This window comes from Saccopteryx leptura, chromosome 8 (assembly GCF_036850995.1).
Source record: "Saccopteryx leptura isolate mSacLep1 chromosome 8, mSacLep1_pri_phased_curated, whole genome shotgun sequence".
Taxonomy (NCBI): Eukaryota; Metazoa; Chordata; class Mammalia; order Chiroptera; family Emballonuridae; genus Saccopteryx; species Saccopteryx leptura.
In genome coordinates, this window is record NC_089510.1 from 64,585,735 (window position 1) to 64,603,308 (window position 17,574).

The following is a 17,574-nucleotide window of genomic DNA, read 5'->3' on the forward strand; positions in this document are numbered from 1 at the left end:
ATGATCTGATAAGTTTTTTTTCAGCTCCAACATTGTGTGGCACTGTAATGATGCTATATAACTGTTTGAGTTGCTCTTGGGGAGAAAAAGGAAATAAAACTAAACCTAAGAAATACAAAACAGTATTAGATCCTACAAGATCTTAATCTTACAGAAGTTTCAGATCTGTGCTACAGACTCCAGGGCTGCAGTGAGTTAAAGCTGTCAGGTTAAGGGAAAATGCCAACGAGGCCAGAAACTTCTACAATAAACTTGAAACCTGGGTATCTACAAAACTATGCATAACTCCTAATGTCTTGCACCGAGAGCTTCTTTTATGTTGAAATGCGTGGGTGCTGAAGGCCAACCATGGCTCTTTTGTGGGTTTGCCAAAAGTCACTACTTTTTTCCACTAACAAGTGTTAAACAGACACATTACAGTCATGCAGAAGGATAACAAAGAAATTTACTTTAGATTCCAAAAAGATTTCTGTTCATCCACTAAACTGCTCTAGTACTTAATGTATAGATTTAATTAGCCTGGCAAAAAGCTAAGATAATGTGACTGTTTTTTAGTTATCCAGCAATGTTATTAAAGTATAATTGTGTTCTTCAAAAAAGAAAACAATTATTAGCTCAGTCAGCACTACTATTCATTTCCCTTTAAGGTACTCTATAACAAAAAGGGTTTCTCCTATTTGTCATTGAAAAACTTCTGGGCATGACATATAAGAAACATTCTGGGTAGAGTTTCAAAGGGCCCAGGAGTTTGAAAGTGCATTGATCAGTCCAGTGGCCCTGTAAGCTGTCTCAACAAATCCTGATGACTTTAACTGCAGGCTGAGACCTAATAAGAAGAGGTATGATGCTGCCACTTAGGAAACGCTCTGATGCTTCAAGGGATAGGTACCATGCTAGCTTGTACATACATGCCTGAAATCCACATGGTGATGGTCTTCCTAGCAGACCACTAATTGAATGGCAGCCCCATCCCAACCCACCCTTCTGACTTCATATGAACACATGGGAAAAATTAACATATGCCAATTTATACACACACATCTCTTGAAGGCTGGGGCGAAGTAAAGGTCAGATGGCTACATTGTATCTGGAGGAAAACATCTTTGCAAAGCAAGGGAGGGACCAAATCTGAACTTACGATGTAGCAGGGCTCACAGTAGGCTTTCTTCTCCACGGCATAGAAGGGCTGCCCCCGGAGCTTGTTGTTGCAGATGATGCAAGTGAAGCAATCCACATGGAAGACCTGATCCATGGCAGTGCATCCTGTCCCTTCCCCAATGACGTTTTCCCCGCAGCGAGCACAGCGGCCTGAAAGAAAAAAGCATTGACTGTTGAGAACACACCGAGGAAACGCTTTTAGTCCAGCTATCGAAGGCAACATGAGGAAGATAGCAGATGCATAATGTCCGCCACAACAGCAATATGACCACCACTATCACTGTCACCATGGTGAGTGAGTTCACTGGGACCATTACACTACTTTTCTGTAAGACTGGCGTGATGGAGATTTTTCATGAGTTGGTTGAGGAGTTGACTGTCAGCCCAAGATCCCACAGAAGATGACAGAGTAGAATTCAAGTCTCCCATCATTGCGGCCAGTGCTCTGACACTATTCTCACATGGCAGTCTAAGGAAGATGGCTCAGGATGGTAGGCATAGACGGCATTGCCTGGGAAAGCCTTTCTCCTTGGAGAGTCTACATGTCCAGTTAGGCTGTGAGGAAACTGAGTTCAAACTCAAACTCAAACTCCTTTCACAAAAGCCCTGGTTATAACACCTTCACATCCACCTCTCTGTGACAGGCAGATCAGAAGGGAGTCCCTTTCATTTCCAGACAGCTCTGATTGCTAGAAAGTTCTTTCCCACATCAAGCCGGAATGCTTTCTCACTCTCACTGCTACCCAACAGTTCTTGTTCTGTCTTCTGGGGGTTCATGAAACAACTCTCATCTCTTATACTCAATACTCTTTAAAATACTACAATTCAGTTAGCATTGGCTCCAAGTCTGTGCTTAGTTTGAACAGCCTTCAATCCTACAACAGCTCCACATAATGCAGGATTGCAGTCCTTCATGGCCCTGGGTCCTGCAAACTTTCAGTATTCTTAAATTGATTCATCGGGCATCTAGACCACAAATGGACATCAGGTTTTGCTTTTAAAACATTCACATTAAGTTTTAAATAACAATAAAACTAGTTTAAGGAAAGTATTTATATCAGGAAGAGGCATTGTGTTGGTTGCAATCTGCATCACTAGCTGGCTCTGCCATGGAAATCTAGAGTCAGAGATCACATCCACAGCTAGCTTTCCTTCTTAGTCTTTATTCCCACTAGTAATTACAGGTCACTGGGAATGCCAGCGAGGATCTGTAGACTTTTAATACATAGATAAGCTGTAGCAAACCTGGTGCTTCATACCTGTCAGGCATTATCTGAGTACTTTTTATATATTAACTCATTTTATGTTCCCAGCAACCTATGTGATGGGTACTGCTATTCCTGTTTTATAGATGAGGAGACTGAGTCACAATAATGGTTAACTAACTTCACACTCAAGCAGTCTAGTTTTAGCATCTATGGTCTTAACCACTCTGCAGTCTCATTTCTGCCTGGTTCTGTACATGAGGCTTGAACACAGACCTGACATTACAAAGAGATTTCTCGCTGAAGATGGATGGCTTTCAGCACTCTGTCACTTTGGATTGACAACCATTTCACACCTAAAAATAGGAGGGCTAAATGTTTCAACTTGGGAGAAAAGAGGCAACATATATTTCTAATCCTCTCTAGTTGCACTTGGCCCAGGAAAGGGTTTCTTTATAATCTCTTGCAAGATTTGAATGTCTTTACAGTATAGCCCATTATTTCCCCCCCCCCCCAGAAATAAGAAAATTCAAGTATTGGAAAAAGAGTTAAACTCTTGAAAACTCAGCCGTCTTCAGTATAATTGATATATTATAAAATCAATATATTCTTGACATTTGATCAAAACATTGTGGCTTGATTTGTAAACTTCTACCCAAGAGTTCACCTGTACCTGTTTTATTATAATACATATAACCGTAGAAAGGTGTGTTTAACATTTAGGATGTTTACTGCTTTTAGTAACCAAAGTAGGTTATTTCATATGGCACTATTTTTTGTGATTATTTAGAAAAAAACACTTAATTGGTTTACTAAAAAGTTCAATGAGCTGTTTAAAAATGATGCTAAAATTCTGAAAGCTTCATGGTACTGCCTGACAATAGTTCATTACAGAAAACTTATTGGGACTTACATAAAGACTAATTTTAAGAGTCATCATCATACTATTTAATTATTTTTCATTTACTGATTTTGGAGAGAGAGAGGAAGAGAGAGGCAGACAGAGAAACACTGATTTATTGTTCTACTTATTTATGCTGTCATTGGTTGATTCTTGATTGTGCCTTGACCAGGGACTGAACCTGCAACCTAGGCATATCATCAGGTCAGCACTACCAACTGAGCTACCAGGCCAGAGGCAGAACACTTCTTTTTCCACTTTTTATGAAGAATCATCACATTCATCCCAGCATATACAGATTCATTCCCTATATATAATGGAAGTCTGTTCACTAAAATTGACATTCGTAATGTTAATCTGAAGTAGTATTTATGGTATTATCTTTTGTATTAGTTTTTCCACCTTCTGTGAGTCATATTCAAATCATTAATCACTTCTTGTTGATCTAAAGAAATAATGGAATACAATAGTAATAATGAAATATGTAGGTTGGACAGCAGCAGAAAAAAAATCATATTAACGACTTAAAAATACTGTGTGCAGTGGTGCTAACTGAGCAGTGATTAACACCATTCAACTGAAGTTTTGTAATACATGTAAAAAGTTTTAAGAATGTCATGATTATTAAAAGTAAGTCAGATTCCTAAGAAAATTATAAATTTAATATTTCAAATTTAACAATTTTATATTTGTTAAATACAGATCAAAATAATTATTTTAAATTATTATTCTTTCCCCTTCCAGATGCTAAACTGGGTTCCTTGATAGTCCATCAGGGACTACCAGTGATCTATGTATCATATTCTGGGTATAAAAATTGTTTTTTATCATTGTTATTGGCTGTTGGTCATGATGGTCTATGAGGCACGTAGAGGTAGAAATTATTATCTAGACCACACCTGCTCAAAATGTAACTCCAGAATCCAGCAGTCTGAGCCTACATGGCTGACAGAGAGTTTGAAAGCTCACCCATGAAAGCCTGGGGGAGTTTTCAATAACTGATGAGATGAAAAGATCAGAGCAGAGCTTTGAAGGTTGGGTGGAAAAGATAAGAACTAGAATCCTCATTCTAGTCAAGACATTCCTCAGGTATTGACCCTTTGTCCAAGACTATATTTGGCTTCTGTGTGACATACATAAATGGATTAGGCAATATCAAGACCTTTTACAGTTATTATGAGGCTGGATACATTCCACAGTCACATGAGAAAGTGTCACATGAGAAAGTGCAATGGAAGTGCAGGAGGAAAACCACACCTGGGAAGGCTCAGGAAAGTTTTTGTGGAGAAAGAGGCATTTGAGCCCAATCTTAAAGAATAAAATTTTGACAGGTGGGATTGGAAGAAGAAAAACAAACAAAAAAAACCCCCCAAAACTAGTTTTTCCAAAGGCTACTGCACCCAAAAACTCTTGCAGTGAGTTGATGTTGGCACAACAAGTACAAGTTTTTGTTTTCTCAGTTATGAAAGTGGATGGACTGGATTCATAAGGAACGATCTTCTCCTTTATATTTTGAAGAATAGTCTTCCAGAGCAGGTCAGGCTAATATGCTGGGCCCAGATGCAACCAGCTCTGCTGTCTTCCATGGTTTTCCTATTCTTGGGAAAAATCAGGGACACTAGACTTGAGGGCAGTCAGTCTGGCACCTTTAAAATCACAAGCACAGAAAAAGAGCGAAGAACACAAATTAAAAATAGCCCTGAACAATAACAGGATGGTAAATGTGCCCGAATGTTCCCTTTTTACATTAACGAAAACTTACAAACGATGATTTTGGGAAGCATTCAGAATGGAAGAAAAGTTACTCAAGCATTATCCATCCTTGCCCCTATAGGGGCTTACCCTACACATTACTGAAAACATACCACACTCTTCATGTTTGTCTTTTAGACAAGCATCTCAGCACTTTTAAGTGAGAAAAACCAGGGGAATGGTACTGATTTGCGGGCATCGAAGCATGAAGAAAACATAGTTGATTAGGGACCAGTAGGAATCCCGGGGTCAAGTTTAGACGCAGGGCTGGTATGAGGAATTTGTTGGCAAGGCTTAACATAGTAACTTAAAAAATCCAACAACAGAGTCATATAGCCTGGTGAGAATTTTGTCAGTGCATTAAGACACCTGAGCTATAACAACAACAAAAAAGCTATTTTATATATTATTGCATGTTATCTATGTTGCTTTATATCAACTGTGGAGACAGTTATGAATTGTTTTCACTCTTTATACCCCATTTTTATCCCAACTATAGAAACCTCTACAATGCCTCTGATATATTTCCTTCCTACCACGTGCCCCCTACCTAAATTGGGTTTCCTTATCTTTCATGAGCCATTGCAATGGCTTCCTGATTATTCTGTTATCTGTGAATTACTTCCTACTACACATGGAAAGGGTTTCTGGAAGTCTTGGTACTTGAGTTAAGTCTGGAAGGTTACACAATTTTTGAACAAGTCATTTGTACAAATGGCTTGGATAGGAGTGACATTATAGGCCAATCAACACATTGATCAAGGGAGGTGGAGTAGTGGGATATAAGTTTTCATATTTAATAGTTTCAGCTTTCTCTTTTCATAATGTGAGTTTGTTTCCTTTACATTATGAAAATAAGATATTATTTAAAAGTGTTTTTCCTGTGATTGGTATTCTATAAGGCCACAGACACAGACCTTCGTTTGCAATTGGCCATAGACTTTCTTTGGCAAACACTGCTTCCTTTGGAGATGGGACCAAAAATGCCCATAGCCATTTGGAGAGCTGGTACCATGGTAAACAGGGGTGATGCACTCCTGTGTATGTGACTCAGTGTCAAAAGTAAAATAGTAAATTTATGCAGACATCAAGACAGGTCACATTAGTCTTCATGAAGTCCTTGCTACTTGATTTATAATAAAAATTTTAGGCATAAGCGAAATTTTAAATATTATAATATGAAATATTATAAAGAATTGAAACTACATGACAATTCTACAACATATCAGCTTTCTCATTAGACACCTTCTAAAATATATTCTGAACAAAGTCCTGTTCCAAAAGTTGAGTCAATAAGGTTATATCAGGGTAGTGTAATTATGGTCAAGTATACATAGAAACAAAGCTTGCCCCAATTATTATACATATATATGGCTACTGGAGTTATCATCCCAAAGCACAGCCTCCATGAAGCTGATTCAAAATTATCTTCCACTGAAGTTACAAAAATATAATAGAATGTTTGAATTCTTTAGATGACAGGTTCAATGACATTCATTGATGGTTCTAGGCTGACGGCCTTTTCTAATCACCAAAGCTTTTACTTTATAAAACTTTGTGTCATCAATGCATGTAGTAAGCAGTTTTTTAAAACTGCATAAGTTCTGGGACAGTGGTTCCCTATCTTGCCTGTGTGTTGGAATCATCTGGAAACTTAAAAAACAAACAAACAAAAAACAACAACAACTAAAACTGATCTCTGGGTCCCTGATTCAGAGTTTCTGATTTCATTGTTCTGAGGTGGGATGTCCCAGGATGAAATTTTTAAAAGCTTCCAGGTGCTTCTAATAGTCAACCAAGTTGAGCCACTTTCCAAGAGGTGTCTATTTCTGTACTGCTTGTCAGGAAAACAGCTGACTAGTATCACAGCTGACTAGTATCGCCCAAACAGGTTTCATCTACATGCAAAACAGTTCAGAGGCAGACTGGTTACAATGAGTTGGCTGGAAAAAAAACAAATTCTGTGGCATTATAATATATGTTGTTTTTCACCAACAAGAGTAATCTCCCTTATGTTTCAGTTTGGAGAGTTTTCAGTGGCTTTCCACCCATTGATAACTACATGAACAGAATTTGCTAAGTTTTCTCATAAACCAGTCTGCCACACTGAGCCACAGAAAGCAGTGCAGTTACATTAATTAGAAGCACTGCTATGGATCAGGTTTCTTTTGTGTCACAAATGAATCTATCACGTGGCAATGTATGGCCTTAGACAATACAGAATCTACAAAATAATGTCAACTGATAGCCATTTAAGTGAGGTGTGGTATCACAGATTACATTGTGTATGAAATAAAGGCATTACTATTTTCTTGCACTCTGTCTTTAAGTAATGTAGCAATATTTAGCCTCTTATAGTTAGCGCTACCAAACCCTGTGAATACTTAAATCCTTGTCAGATTTTAAAAACTGGATTATAAACCGTATCCAGTTCTGTCAGTCTGCTTGTGTATTCATAACTGCATTATACTGCTTCACTATGTTACTGCTTAAGTGGTCCTTGCAGAAATGCTCACAGATTCAATGGGCACATGGATAACAGGGAGTAGGAAGGGGCAGAGAGCTGTTCCCATCTCTCTTTCTCTTGCCTATTCAGTCCTCTCTCTCTCTCCCCCCCCCCTTTCTCTCATGCTCATGCATGCAGAGAGACCACAGGAAAAGCACCAATGACTTCTGTAGCACTAGGACCAGTGGGAAACATCTGAAACATGGCAAAAGAGAAAAGATTTACTGTCTCTTGTTTCGTTGACTAATGAGAGACAAAAAGGAAAAATTTTAAGTAAAAAATAGGAAATTAAGCTAGAGTAACATCAAACACAATAAAACAAACCCCCAACTGTTTTTAGCGAGAACATCTCCGGAATGGGTGGACAAAGGCCTAGGCAACAGAGCTGATGTGGTGGAGCCAAGGTTGAGTACCCACTGGTAGAAGGAAGTCATTATGCAGTCTTAACTATGAGGTGATTCATTTACGGACATACATTTGCTTAGGTTGGACCATCAGGTAAGGAGGTGAATTGGAGGGGGAGTCCCACACAGGGTTGCAAAGCAAGCACGCTTCACCGGTTTAAATAATACTGCATTGTGAAGAAGCGCTGCGAATATATAAAAGAAAACCACCACGCTGTTTTCTGTGCCAGAAACTGTCCTACGCACTCTACATGCGCTCTTTCACTCATCCCCATCAACCCTTACCTATTCTTATTTGAGAGATAGAAGCCTGAGATTAACTGATTTGGCCATGGTCTCAAATGTAGAATTAAGGTGAGGCTGGGATTAGAACCAGGTCAAACTTCGAAGGCCATCTTCTTAATCAGAACATGGTCTCCTGTGAATATATTATCCAATCATAACTCTGATGCTTTTAGGGTTGTTTAGGAGTGGAACCCAGGACCCAGTCTCACTCCCAGGGAGAGAAGGTGAGCCAGAACAGCATCACTTTTTCAGCCTACCCCCAACCCCCGAGTCTCCAGAGTGCTCAGTGAACATCAGGATCTGCTTAGGAGGGGAAATCATTATAGGCTGAGTGTCCTTCAGAGAAGGTCTTGAGCTATTGAAACTTAAACTCTGACAGCCTACCAGGAAAGCTTTGAAAAACAATACTGATGCCCATGGTCCACTTGCAGAGATTCCAATTCATTTGATCTGGGCTGGGGCCCTGATATGGCAACGTTGATGGGCAGTGGGTTGGAGAACCATTGCTCAAGTGGGAACTGTGTGCATGTGTTCCACAGAGCGTAGTTTGTGCTGGAATATTCTTAGAAATCAGTTGTGGATAGGAACAAAAGCCCTGGCCCTATGAGCTCCAGTCTAGGAAACTACACTTTGTTGGGACCATGTACCCTTGACCCAACCTTCGCTAAACTAATTAACATATACAGTAGCCAGGACAATCATTTTCTTAGAACTTCTATTCTCAGAAAAAGCAGCACAAACAAATCCAAAAACCAGACAACAACAACAGCAAAACAAAACAACAACAACAAAAACATTGCTTTGCAGTTTGGGATAATAATGCCCTATAAACAAAGTGATATATAACATGGGGTAAAGGCAATCAGACAGAACCGTGGGTGATACCTCATATAGTTATGAGAACCTGAACAAGCTTTCTAAATTTCTGAACCTGAGGTCCCTTGCTTACAAAACAAGCAGCTAAGTAGACTGCCTGGAAGGGCAGGTGGTCTTAGTGAGTCATCTATTCAGCCATTCTGTCAACCTTCCAACAAATGCACTGAGTTTCTCTTCTGTACCAAGCACTATGTATGCATAGTGGTCACCTTTTCTCAGCTTTTGTAGAAAGAAGAGATGACAGTGTCTGCCTGGACTACCTGGCCAGGAAGTGCAGTGAAGGTGACAGCTACAAAGTGCCTAGTATAGGACCTTCTTCCTCCCTCCACCTACAGGAGGCAGAGATACTCTGGATCTTCCTCTAGAGATGATGGCCAATGTAAGATAACAGAGATGGCTGCATTCATAAGATAGTTACATAAAATTTTTATTTACCAATATCATAGAATTTAGTGCTAGAAATTCAACCCCAAACCTGAAAAAAAATCATAGATCCCAGAGAGATGATAATTATCAATATTTATTCAGCACATATTATTTGCCTAGCATTGTTTTAAGTGTTTGAACGTATTATCTCATGAAATCATCCTAACAACCCCATAAAATAGGTCCTATTATTATCTTGACTATAGTTGAGGAAATGTCAGTCCAGAGAGACTAAGTAACTTGCCCAAGGCCACAAAGTTAAATATTGAAGCTGGAATGGAGGCCCCAGCAGCCTGGCCCTGGGCCCTGCCCTCTCATCCGGCTGACTACTTCAGAACTCCAAAGTTCCTAAGAATTCCCGTCTGGCAGAAAGCTTGTGTCAACCTTGTCATATCCCTGATTAGAATATCAGTGTCTGGGCTAACGTAAGATTTCTCTTCAAATTAATTTTTACACATGGACATTTTCATACTCCCATTCTTAATTTTTAATTTCTTCTTTTATATTTAAAATTCATTTCACAATTGATCAGCAGACAGAAACAAATCAGTGTCTCCTAGTTGAGTTACAACCGCTACTGCAATGATTATTGTTGACCTATGATTCAATTCTGGTGTGCAGTATCTCGCAGGGGAATCGGTGTTACCCTCAAGCTCCACTCAAAGCTGAAACATCTTTAAATTTACCCAGACACTTTTAGTTGTTTTTTTTTTTTTTTTTTTTTTGGTGAGAAATCTCCAAGTCTGTTCTGGTTATTTAAGAGCAAACCCAACACTGAGGTTACTCAAGAGAGTGACTCTAAAGCCACCGTATTTCAATGTCCCATATCAGCCATGGTCTTCTTATGATGTAGACAAGCACTCCTCATATTCACATAGTGCATTATAATATTAAACCTACCTTCTCACCTGATGCTACCAAAAAGAGAAAAATAAGAATTATAACTCCCATTACTTCTTTTAAATTTCTGATACATAAAAATTGAGAGCAATCTTGCAAGTTCACATAAAACATAATTTCCATGTTCTCATTTGAATCTTACAATAACTAACAGCCAGATAAGACAATTATCCTCATTTAACAAACGAATTAACCTAGGGATAACCTCGTGTGTGACTTGAGAGGTAGGTAGCAGAGTTGTAATTCAAGTTCAGTTCATCTGGCCCGAAGACTAGTGGTCTTTAAGCTAGACTACAGTACCTGTGCACTCAGCGCTGGACCCAGAGATGGGTATTCTCACCTGATACTACATCCCACAGAAGCTAATTAGTCTTACTTGAGGTTTGGTTTTCTACTTCATGCTGCTGAAATGCCTGCTGTACATTGTTAAGAGGCTTTTAAAAGTCCTAGGACATAAGAGCATGCAGGAAACTTAGACAGCATCCAGTCCAACCTTATTGACAGATATAAGAGCAAAGACTCAGAGAGAGGCAGTGCCTTAAGACCCTACAAGCAAGGGGAGAGCAGAGACTCCCGGCTCTCACTATAGTGCTCTGTCAGCTGCACAAAACTATTTCCCAGGTGTGCCACCTCAAGTATTAGTTTCTTCCCACTAGTAGGTGCTGTTGCCTGCGCATGAGGAATTTCTCCCTCCACACAAGGTAAAATGTCACTGTAAATGGGAGCATTAAACGCAGACAATGTGGTCCACGAGGATGACTGCTATATGACTCCAGAGCAAGGTTAATTCCATTACCATTGGAACCAACACCACCATTCAATTTCTGTCGGAAACACCCTGACATGTGCTATATTTGTACCTCTGTGTGTGCTGAAAATCAAAGGAAGGGCAGCAGAGTGTGGAGTAGTGGGTTTTGCAAAGTTCCTCAGGGCCGGAGAAGGCTAGGCTCTGGTCCCTGTTTGACTAAAACGAGCCTAAATTTACTTGTTTTGTACATTGGAGGTACATTTAATATTTACTTGACAGCAGGCTCCTGATTTTATTTTGTTTTTTACTTTTAAAAGAATGAAAACCACTTGAGTAGAATAAGTGGTAGATTTGTAGTTAGAAGAAATGGGTTCTAATCCTAGCTCTACTGTGTATACGATCGGTAACTTTGGGCTGTAGGTAGAGCGCAGAGCGCATTCCTAGCAGCTGTGGCTGATGCAATGCTGTGAGAATACTCCAGCACCTGAAACCCTCCTAGGTGCACCCAGGAGGGAGCTCGCCCGCTATAAGGAAGTGACTTAGTGCCAACCAGACAGCTCCCTGATCTTGTTAGCCATTGGCTTTGAAGAACACGCTGTAACACCCTATAGTCTGAACCTGTGTATATAAGCTAGCTTGCTTCCTGAATAAAGCGGATCTGCGTCACTGAACCTGGTCCCTGAAGTCGGGTCTCTGCGTCTCCGTCGTCCTCACCCCCGGCGGGCCTTGTCCACATTGGGCAAACTACTTCATTCACCCAATCCAGTTCTAGGGATCTCAATGGTAATCCCAGCCCTGGGGGACCTAAAATGCTACTGGAAGGAGTAGGTATATTATAAAACTATATATAAATAATTATAACTAACAATAAAAGGTAAGAAGTTGCTTCAAGATAAATCACTGCAAATAAATTTTATTATGCCTATTAATATAAATCACAAGCACAATAGAGCAGAAGGGACTTCTGTATCTGGGGCTTCCATCAGAGATCACATTCTAAGGCATGCTTATGCAAAATTCAGAAGACAGAATGTAAAACTGAATGTGAGTTGATAGATTTTGAGGACCTAAGCTTCTTGGGAATACCAGGCAGTGCCATTTATTTTCTCAGAGGAGTAGGCTGTTGGAAAGCATCAATATTTGACATGTGCATGCTACATCAGCCCTCAGAGGAAAACCCACTCACAGAGACTTAGAACTCAGGGCATTCTCACCATTGTGTGTCTGTAAAATCCTCCTTGCTAGTCTGCTTTGGTTCCATTTCCGGCACTTGCATAGCAACACTGAGCTCTCTGAGCTCTGAGGAGACATCTTGGGAACAGTTATTAATACACGTGTGTATGCACACAGTATGTGAAAATATGCGAGATTGAAAGCGATTAGGGTATTACTTTTAGGCAATGCTTCCCAGCGGGAGTAGGCTCCTGGAAAAATGTACCTCCCTCTCCAGAAGCTTGCATAGTCATCTGCTATCACTTACCAGAATGTTTAAGAGAAAAATGGTGTCAATTTTAAGGAAACACATTTCTCAATTTTCTTTGTTAACATTTGAATAAAACATGAGAGGCTTCCTATTTTTTTCCCTTCTTCTTTTTCATTCAGAGAATGCATCCCTTCACAATCTTGCTTTGTGTGGAGAGGAAATAGTCACTCTTGTTTGTTAGCTCCAAATTAGCAGAACTCACTGGGTTTGGAAGTAGGGAAATTTAAATTCCATTCTAATAATCTCCACTAGCTATCATTATTTCTGAGGTGCAGCACAATGTTTTATAGTAAGAACGCAACAAGAAATCCTATTTCTACCTTGTAGGAGCTTATAGCCTTGTGAGAACACAAGAGAGCAGAAGAAGGCAGGGACCGGAATGTTCTACAGGCAGGATTTGGTTGTGATCAAAGGAATACTTTATGGACCATATAAGAGTTTGAAGAAAAAAAAAAAGGAGTTTGAAAACATGAGACAATTCCTTAAGAAGCCATGTACCCAGGCTGGACATATACTTTCCTTCTCCTCTTAAAATTAATACACTGAATCAGATGTTTGTCTAAGTACCTTCAATTTTCATTCTAAGATCATCTTATAAGATGAACAGGCACCCTGAAGTTAGCTTAAGCCTGCTTGAGGATAAGGAGACCCTGCTCAGTAGCAATCTTTGGACAGCCCTTCATAACCCACATTTCTTTTTGAAACACTATAAAAGTTAAGGAATAAAAGCCACAAGAAAACCGGGCACTAAGCATGTTCTATTTATATCAGCAGAGTATTTCTGGGAGATTCCTTTTGTACTAATGTAGTTTCCAGTTTTAGATTATTGTATTTGGTAAACACATTTAATTTTTATAGTATGACTAATACCCAAGTGCCTAATAACTAGTAAGATAAGTTAAGAGCTCTCCCTTCCTAAGGCTTCCAGGGAGCTTCCAGAAACCACGTAAATCCACAGAAACTGCACAAAAACAGATAAGCACAGTAATGGGTTCTTGCATCAGCTCCTGCTACGTGCTTACTTGGAGTTCTGTCTTGGGCAAGAGATAGCACACAGGGAGAATGCAAAGTTGAAGGTCTTTAGCAAAAATTTGGACTGTAAACACAGCTTGACATTATCAGCATTCTGTTAAGTTCAAAGAAGAGATAGTTACAACAAATACAGCTTGCTTTATTTCTGAAACAAAACTGTGCACATATTTGTGGCCATACTACTAATTAACCTGTAGATTGTTCCTTTCATCTATCTATTCAGTGCTTTTCTCCTCCCTGTTCCAACATGTTGGGGTTATTTTTTTCCCATCTGGAACATAATCAAACTGTACTGTTATAGACACTAGAGAATAGAATTGTACAAATTATGAAGAGACTGGAGAGACTGACTTGTACAAAAAGATTAAAGGAGCTATCTGTGTACATAAAATGAGGCTGAAGGGTCACCAGAAAGTGCCATGATGATGATGACCTATAAATATTGAAAGGCATAAACCCTAAGGAATAATTTAGCTTGGTATAGGTGGTACAACTGGGAGCTATGGTATAGATTCAAGAAAAGGGAAGATAACTATTAAAGAAAACCTTTAAATATGTGTGATGTTATTCCTGGGATGTAACAAAATTGGAACAGAAAGGTAGTTGAAAAAACAACTGGATAAGAGTCAGGAGAATGAATTTAGGGCTGGCTTTATCATAGACAACTGCATGGTCTTAGAAACATCATTTAATCAACATGGACCTCAGATCCTTAGACTGTGAACCAGATTTGGAGATCTTTAAAGTGTGTTCCAATAAACTTTAAGAGTCCTGAGGATTCAGCCAAATTAGATCCTTAAATTAAGAAGAGTTGAGGGGAGTGGTGATGGACAAAAGCCCCTCCATAGTTTCATTTCAGTAGTATTAATTTCCTCAGAATGATTTTTCAGGAACTTATTGACTTAAAATAAGTTTGCGCAAGAAATTTATCAACTTCAATAGTTTGAAAAAGGTATTAGGATTGATTTTAGACCCATTCCTGTTCAAAACACTCCTGACAAGGCAAAGGACATTAAAGTTATGCTTTTACAAAATGTTTATGAGTACCTACTGTGGACCAGCAGAGCAGAGACAGCAGAAGGGCAGCTATGCCCTTTGGAACTTACATTTTGAATGTAGCTTTTAATACAGCATTGCCAACAATTAATAAATGAATAGAGGAGTACCTCATATAATTCCCTATAAGGCTGAAAATAATTAATTACATTTAGCATTTACTGACAGCACCAAACTACAAATCCTTAAGGCTCATAATAAATAATGTAGAAGACAGATATGTAAATTAAATAGGTATTAAGTGCTTATTCTATGTCTGACACTGAGTGCCAGACCAGAAATCCTCAGTTTACATCCCAGTGGCCCTCTGTCGTGTGTCTTTGTGTACAACCAACAGACACTGTTCTGCATACAGCCTGCCTCCCGCTCTAATCTGCTACCAAAACTGGACCCCAAACCTACTCATACCATTTGAACTTGTGATTGTAATTATGCTATTTAAATAACTATTATGTAAATTAATACACAAGAGCAAATATGTTTTAACTTTTAGGAATAACATCTAAATAGAATGATTTGGAAAAGATCCATAAATACAACTTTACTTAGAAAAAAAAGTTGTTCAATTATAGCATTGGATAAGCAACTTTAAAATATTAGGAAAAGAAATTTAAAAATGGCAAAGCATCCACATTGTTTCACAGATGTCTTTAAGTTCCTACTCTTCTTTAAAAAAAACTGAAACTGGAAACTGCAGGGGTCCCATTATAATACTATGCCTTGTAACTCAAGTCAGACAGAAGGTGAACAGCCTTCACTCAAATGTGCCTTGGCTATTTTTTAAAGTGGATGAAATATGCATATTGGTATTTATTTATAAAGGTACTTATTAGGTATATATTAAAATTTTTATTTTTTGATTTTAGAGAGAGAGAGAGGAAATCTTCTGTTCCCCTCATTTATGCATTCACTGGCTTTTTAACTGGGGATCGAATCCTCAACTTTGGTACACCAAAACAACACTGCAACCAACTAAGCTACCCAGCCAAAGCAATTTATAATTTCTGTGTAATAAACTGACACATTTTAAGTGTAATTTTTGATAAACTGTAAAGAAATTAATAGGCCCTTGTAACTACCACCATGATCAAATTCTACAAAGTCCCTTTACCGCTCCTTACAAAAAAATTCCCTTGTGCCCCATTAGAGTCAAATCTTTGCCCTAGCCTCAGAAAACCAATGTTTTCTGTCACTATAGACAAAATTGGCCTTTTCAAAGATTGTATAAAATGTAATTACATAGTACATAGTCTTTTTTGGGTTTGGAGATGGGTCTGGCTCTCTTACTCAGCACAATGTGAGGTTTTCCAATATTGCTGCTGTACTTTCAGCAGCTCATTTCCTTATACTGATGGGTGGTAAGTAGTCCACTGCAAAAACTAATAAGAGCACAATTTGTCCCACCACTTATTGATGGACATTTGAGTTGTTTCAAGTTTTTGGCTATTACAAATAAAGCTGCTATGAACCTAAAGCTCTCAGGTCAACATATGAGAGGAGAGATGCTGAGTCATATGATAAATACGTGTTTAACTTTTTTAAGACGCCAGCAAACTGTTTTCCAAAGTGGTTGCACCATTTACATCCTTGCCAGCAGTGTATGAGAATTCCCCTGAACTTTCCTCTAGTTAACAGTTGGTGATGTGATTCTTTTAAATCTTAGTCATTCTAATCAATGTATAGAGGTACCTCATGGAATTTTATTTTTTATTTCTCTGAAGATGAAAGATTTAAAGCACTTTTCATTTGTTTATTGCTTACTTGTGTATTTTACTTAGTGAAGTGTCCATTCAAATATTTTGACTATTTTTTAAAATACTTAAATTGAATTTCTTAGGTTATAGGTAAAGGTGTGATACTCAATAAAACATCATCTGCATACTGCATTGTATGTATTTTCATTTTCCCTGCCTTTGCCCACTTCTACCTACCCCCACCCTCCTTACCCTCTGGCTAGCACCAAACTGTTGTCTGTGCCTATATGTTATATAAAATTTTTTTGGTCTAATCCCTTCACCTTCTATCATCCACTCCACCAATACTGCTCCTCTCTATTTTATTTTTATTCAGTGAGAGGAGGGGAGGCAGAGACAGACTCCTGCATGAACCCCAACCAAGATCCACCTGGCAAGCTCACTATGGGGTGATGCTCTGTCCATCTGGGGCATTATTCCATTGCTCAGCAACCGAGCTATTCTTAGTGCCTGAGGCAGAGGCTATGGAGACATCCTCAGTGTCTGGGGCCAATTTGCTCCAATTGAGCCATGGCTGCAGGAGGGAAAGAAAGTGAGAGAGAGACAGGGAGAGGCAATAGGGGGAAGGGTGGAGAAGCAGATGAGTGCTTCTCCTGTGTGCTCTAACCAGGAATTGAACCCAGGACATCTACACGCAGGTCCGATGCTCTACCACTGAGCAAACCTGCCAGGGCCCTCTCTGACTATTTTAAAATGGAATTATTTGCCTTCAATTTGTGTTCTAAAAGTTCTCTTTATATTCTAGACACTAGTCCTTTGTCAGATACATATATGTTGTACTTATTTTCTTCCAGTATATGTCATTTAATTTCTTAAATGATGTATTTTGAAAAGCAGAAGTTCTAAAATTGTTATGTGACTCAATTTATCATTTTTTTTCTTTTTTGGCTTCTGTGCTTTGAATTTTCTCTAGGAAATATTTGCTTCCCTCAATGTGATAAGGATTTTCCAGTAAAAGTTATATAGTTTAACTTTTATATTTAGATTTATTATCCAAAACATGTGCAAGACTTTTATAATGAGAATTGTAAAATATTGTTGAGACAAATTAAATAAGATCTAATAAAGGGAGAGATATACCACATCCA

General features: G+C 38.8%; 1 protein-coding gene across 9 annotated transcripts in view; it reads right to left on the reverse strand.

The window, feature by feature from the left end:
• The window catches only part of LPP (LIM domain containing preferred translocation partner in lipoma), a 728,024-nt gene that overhangs the window by 122,216 nt on the left and 588,234 nt on the right, over nt 1-17,574 (reverse strand). For all 9 annotated transcript variants that reach the window (XM_066347508.1, XM_066347507.1, XM_066347501.1 and 6 more), the window contains one exon: nt 1,139-1,308. In XM_066347508.1, coding sequence (XP_066203605.1) covers nt 1,139-1,308 — 170 coding nt within the window. The remainder of the gene's footprint in view (nt 1-1,138; nt 1,309-17,574) is intronic.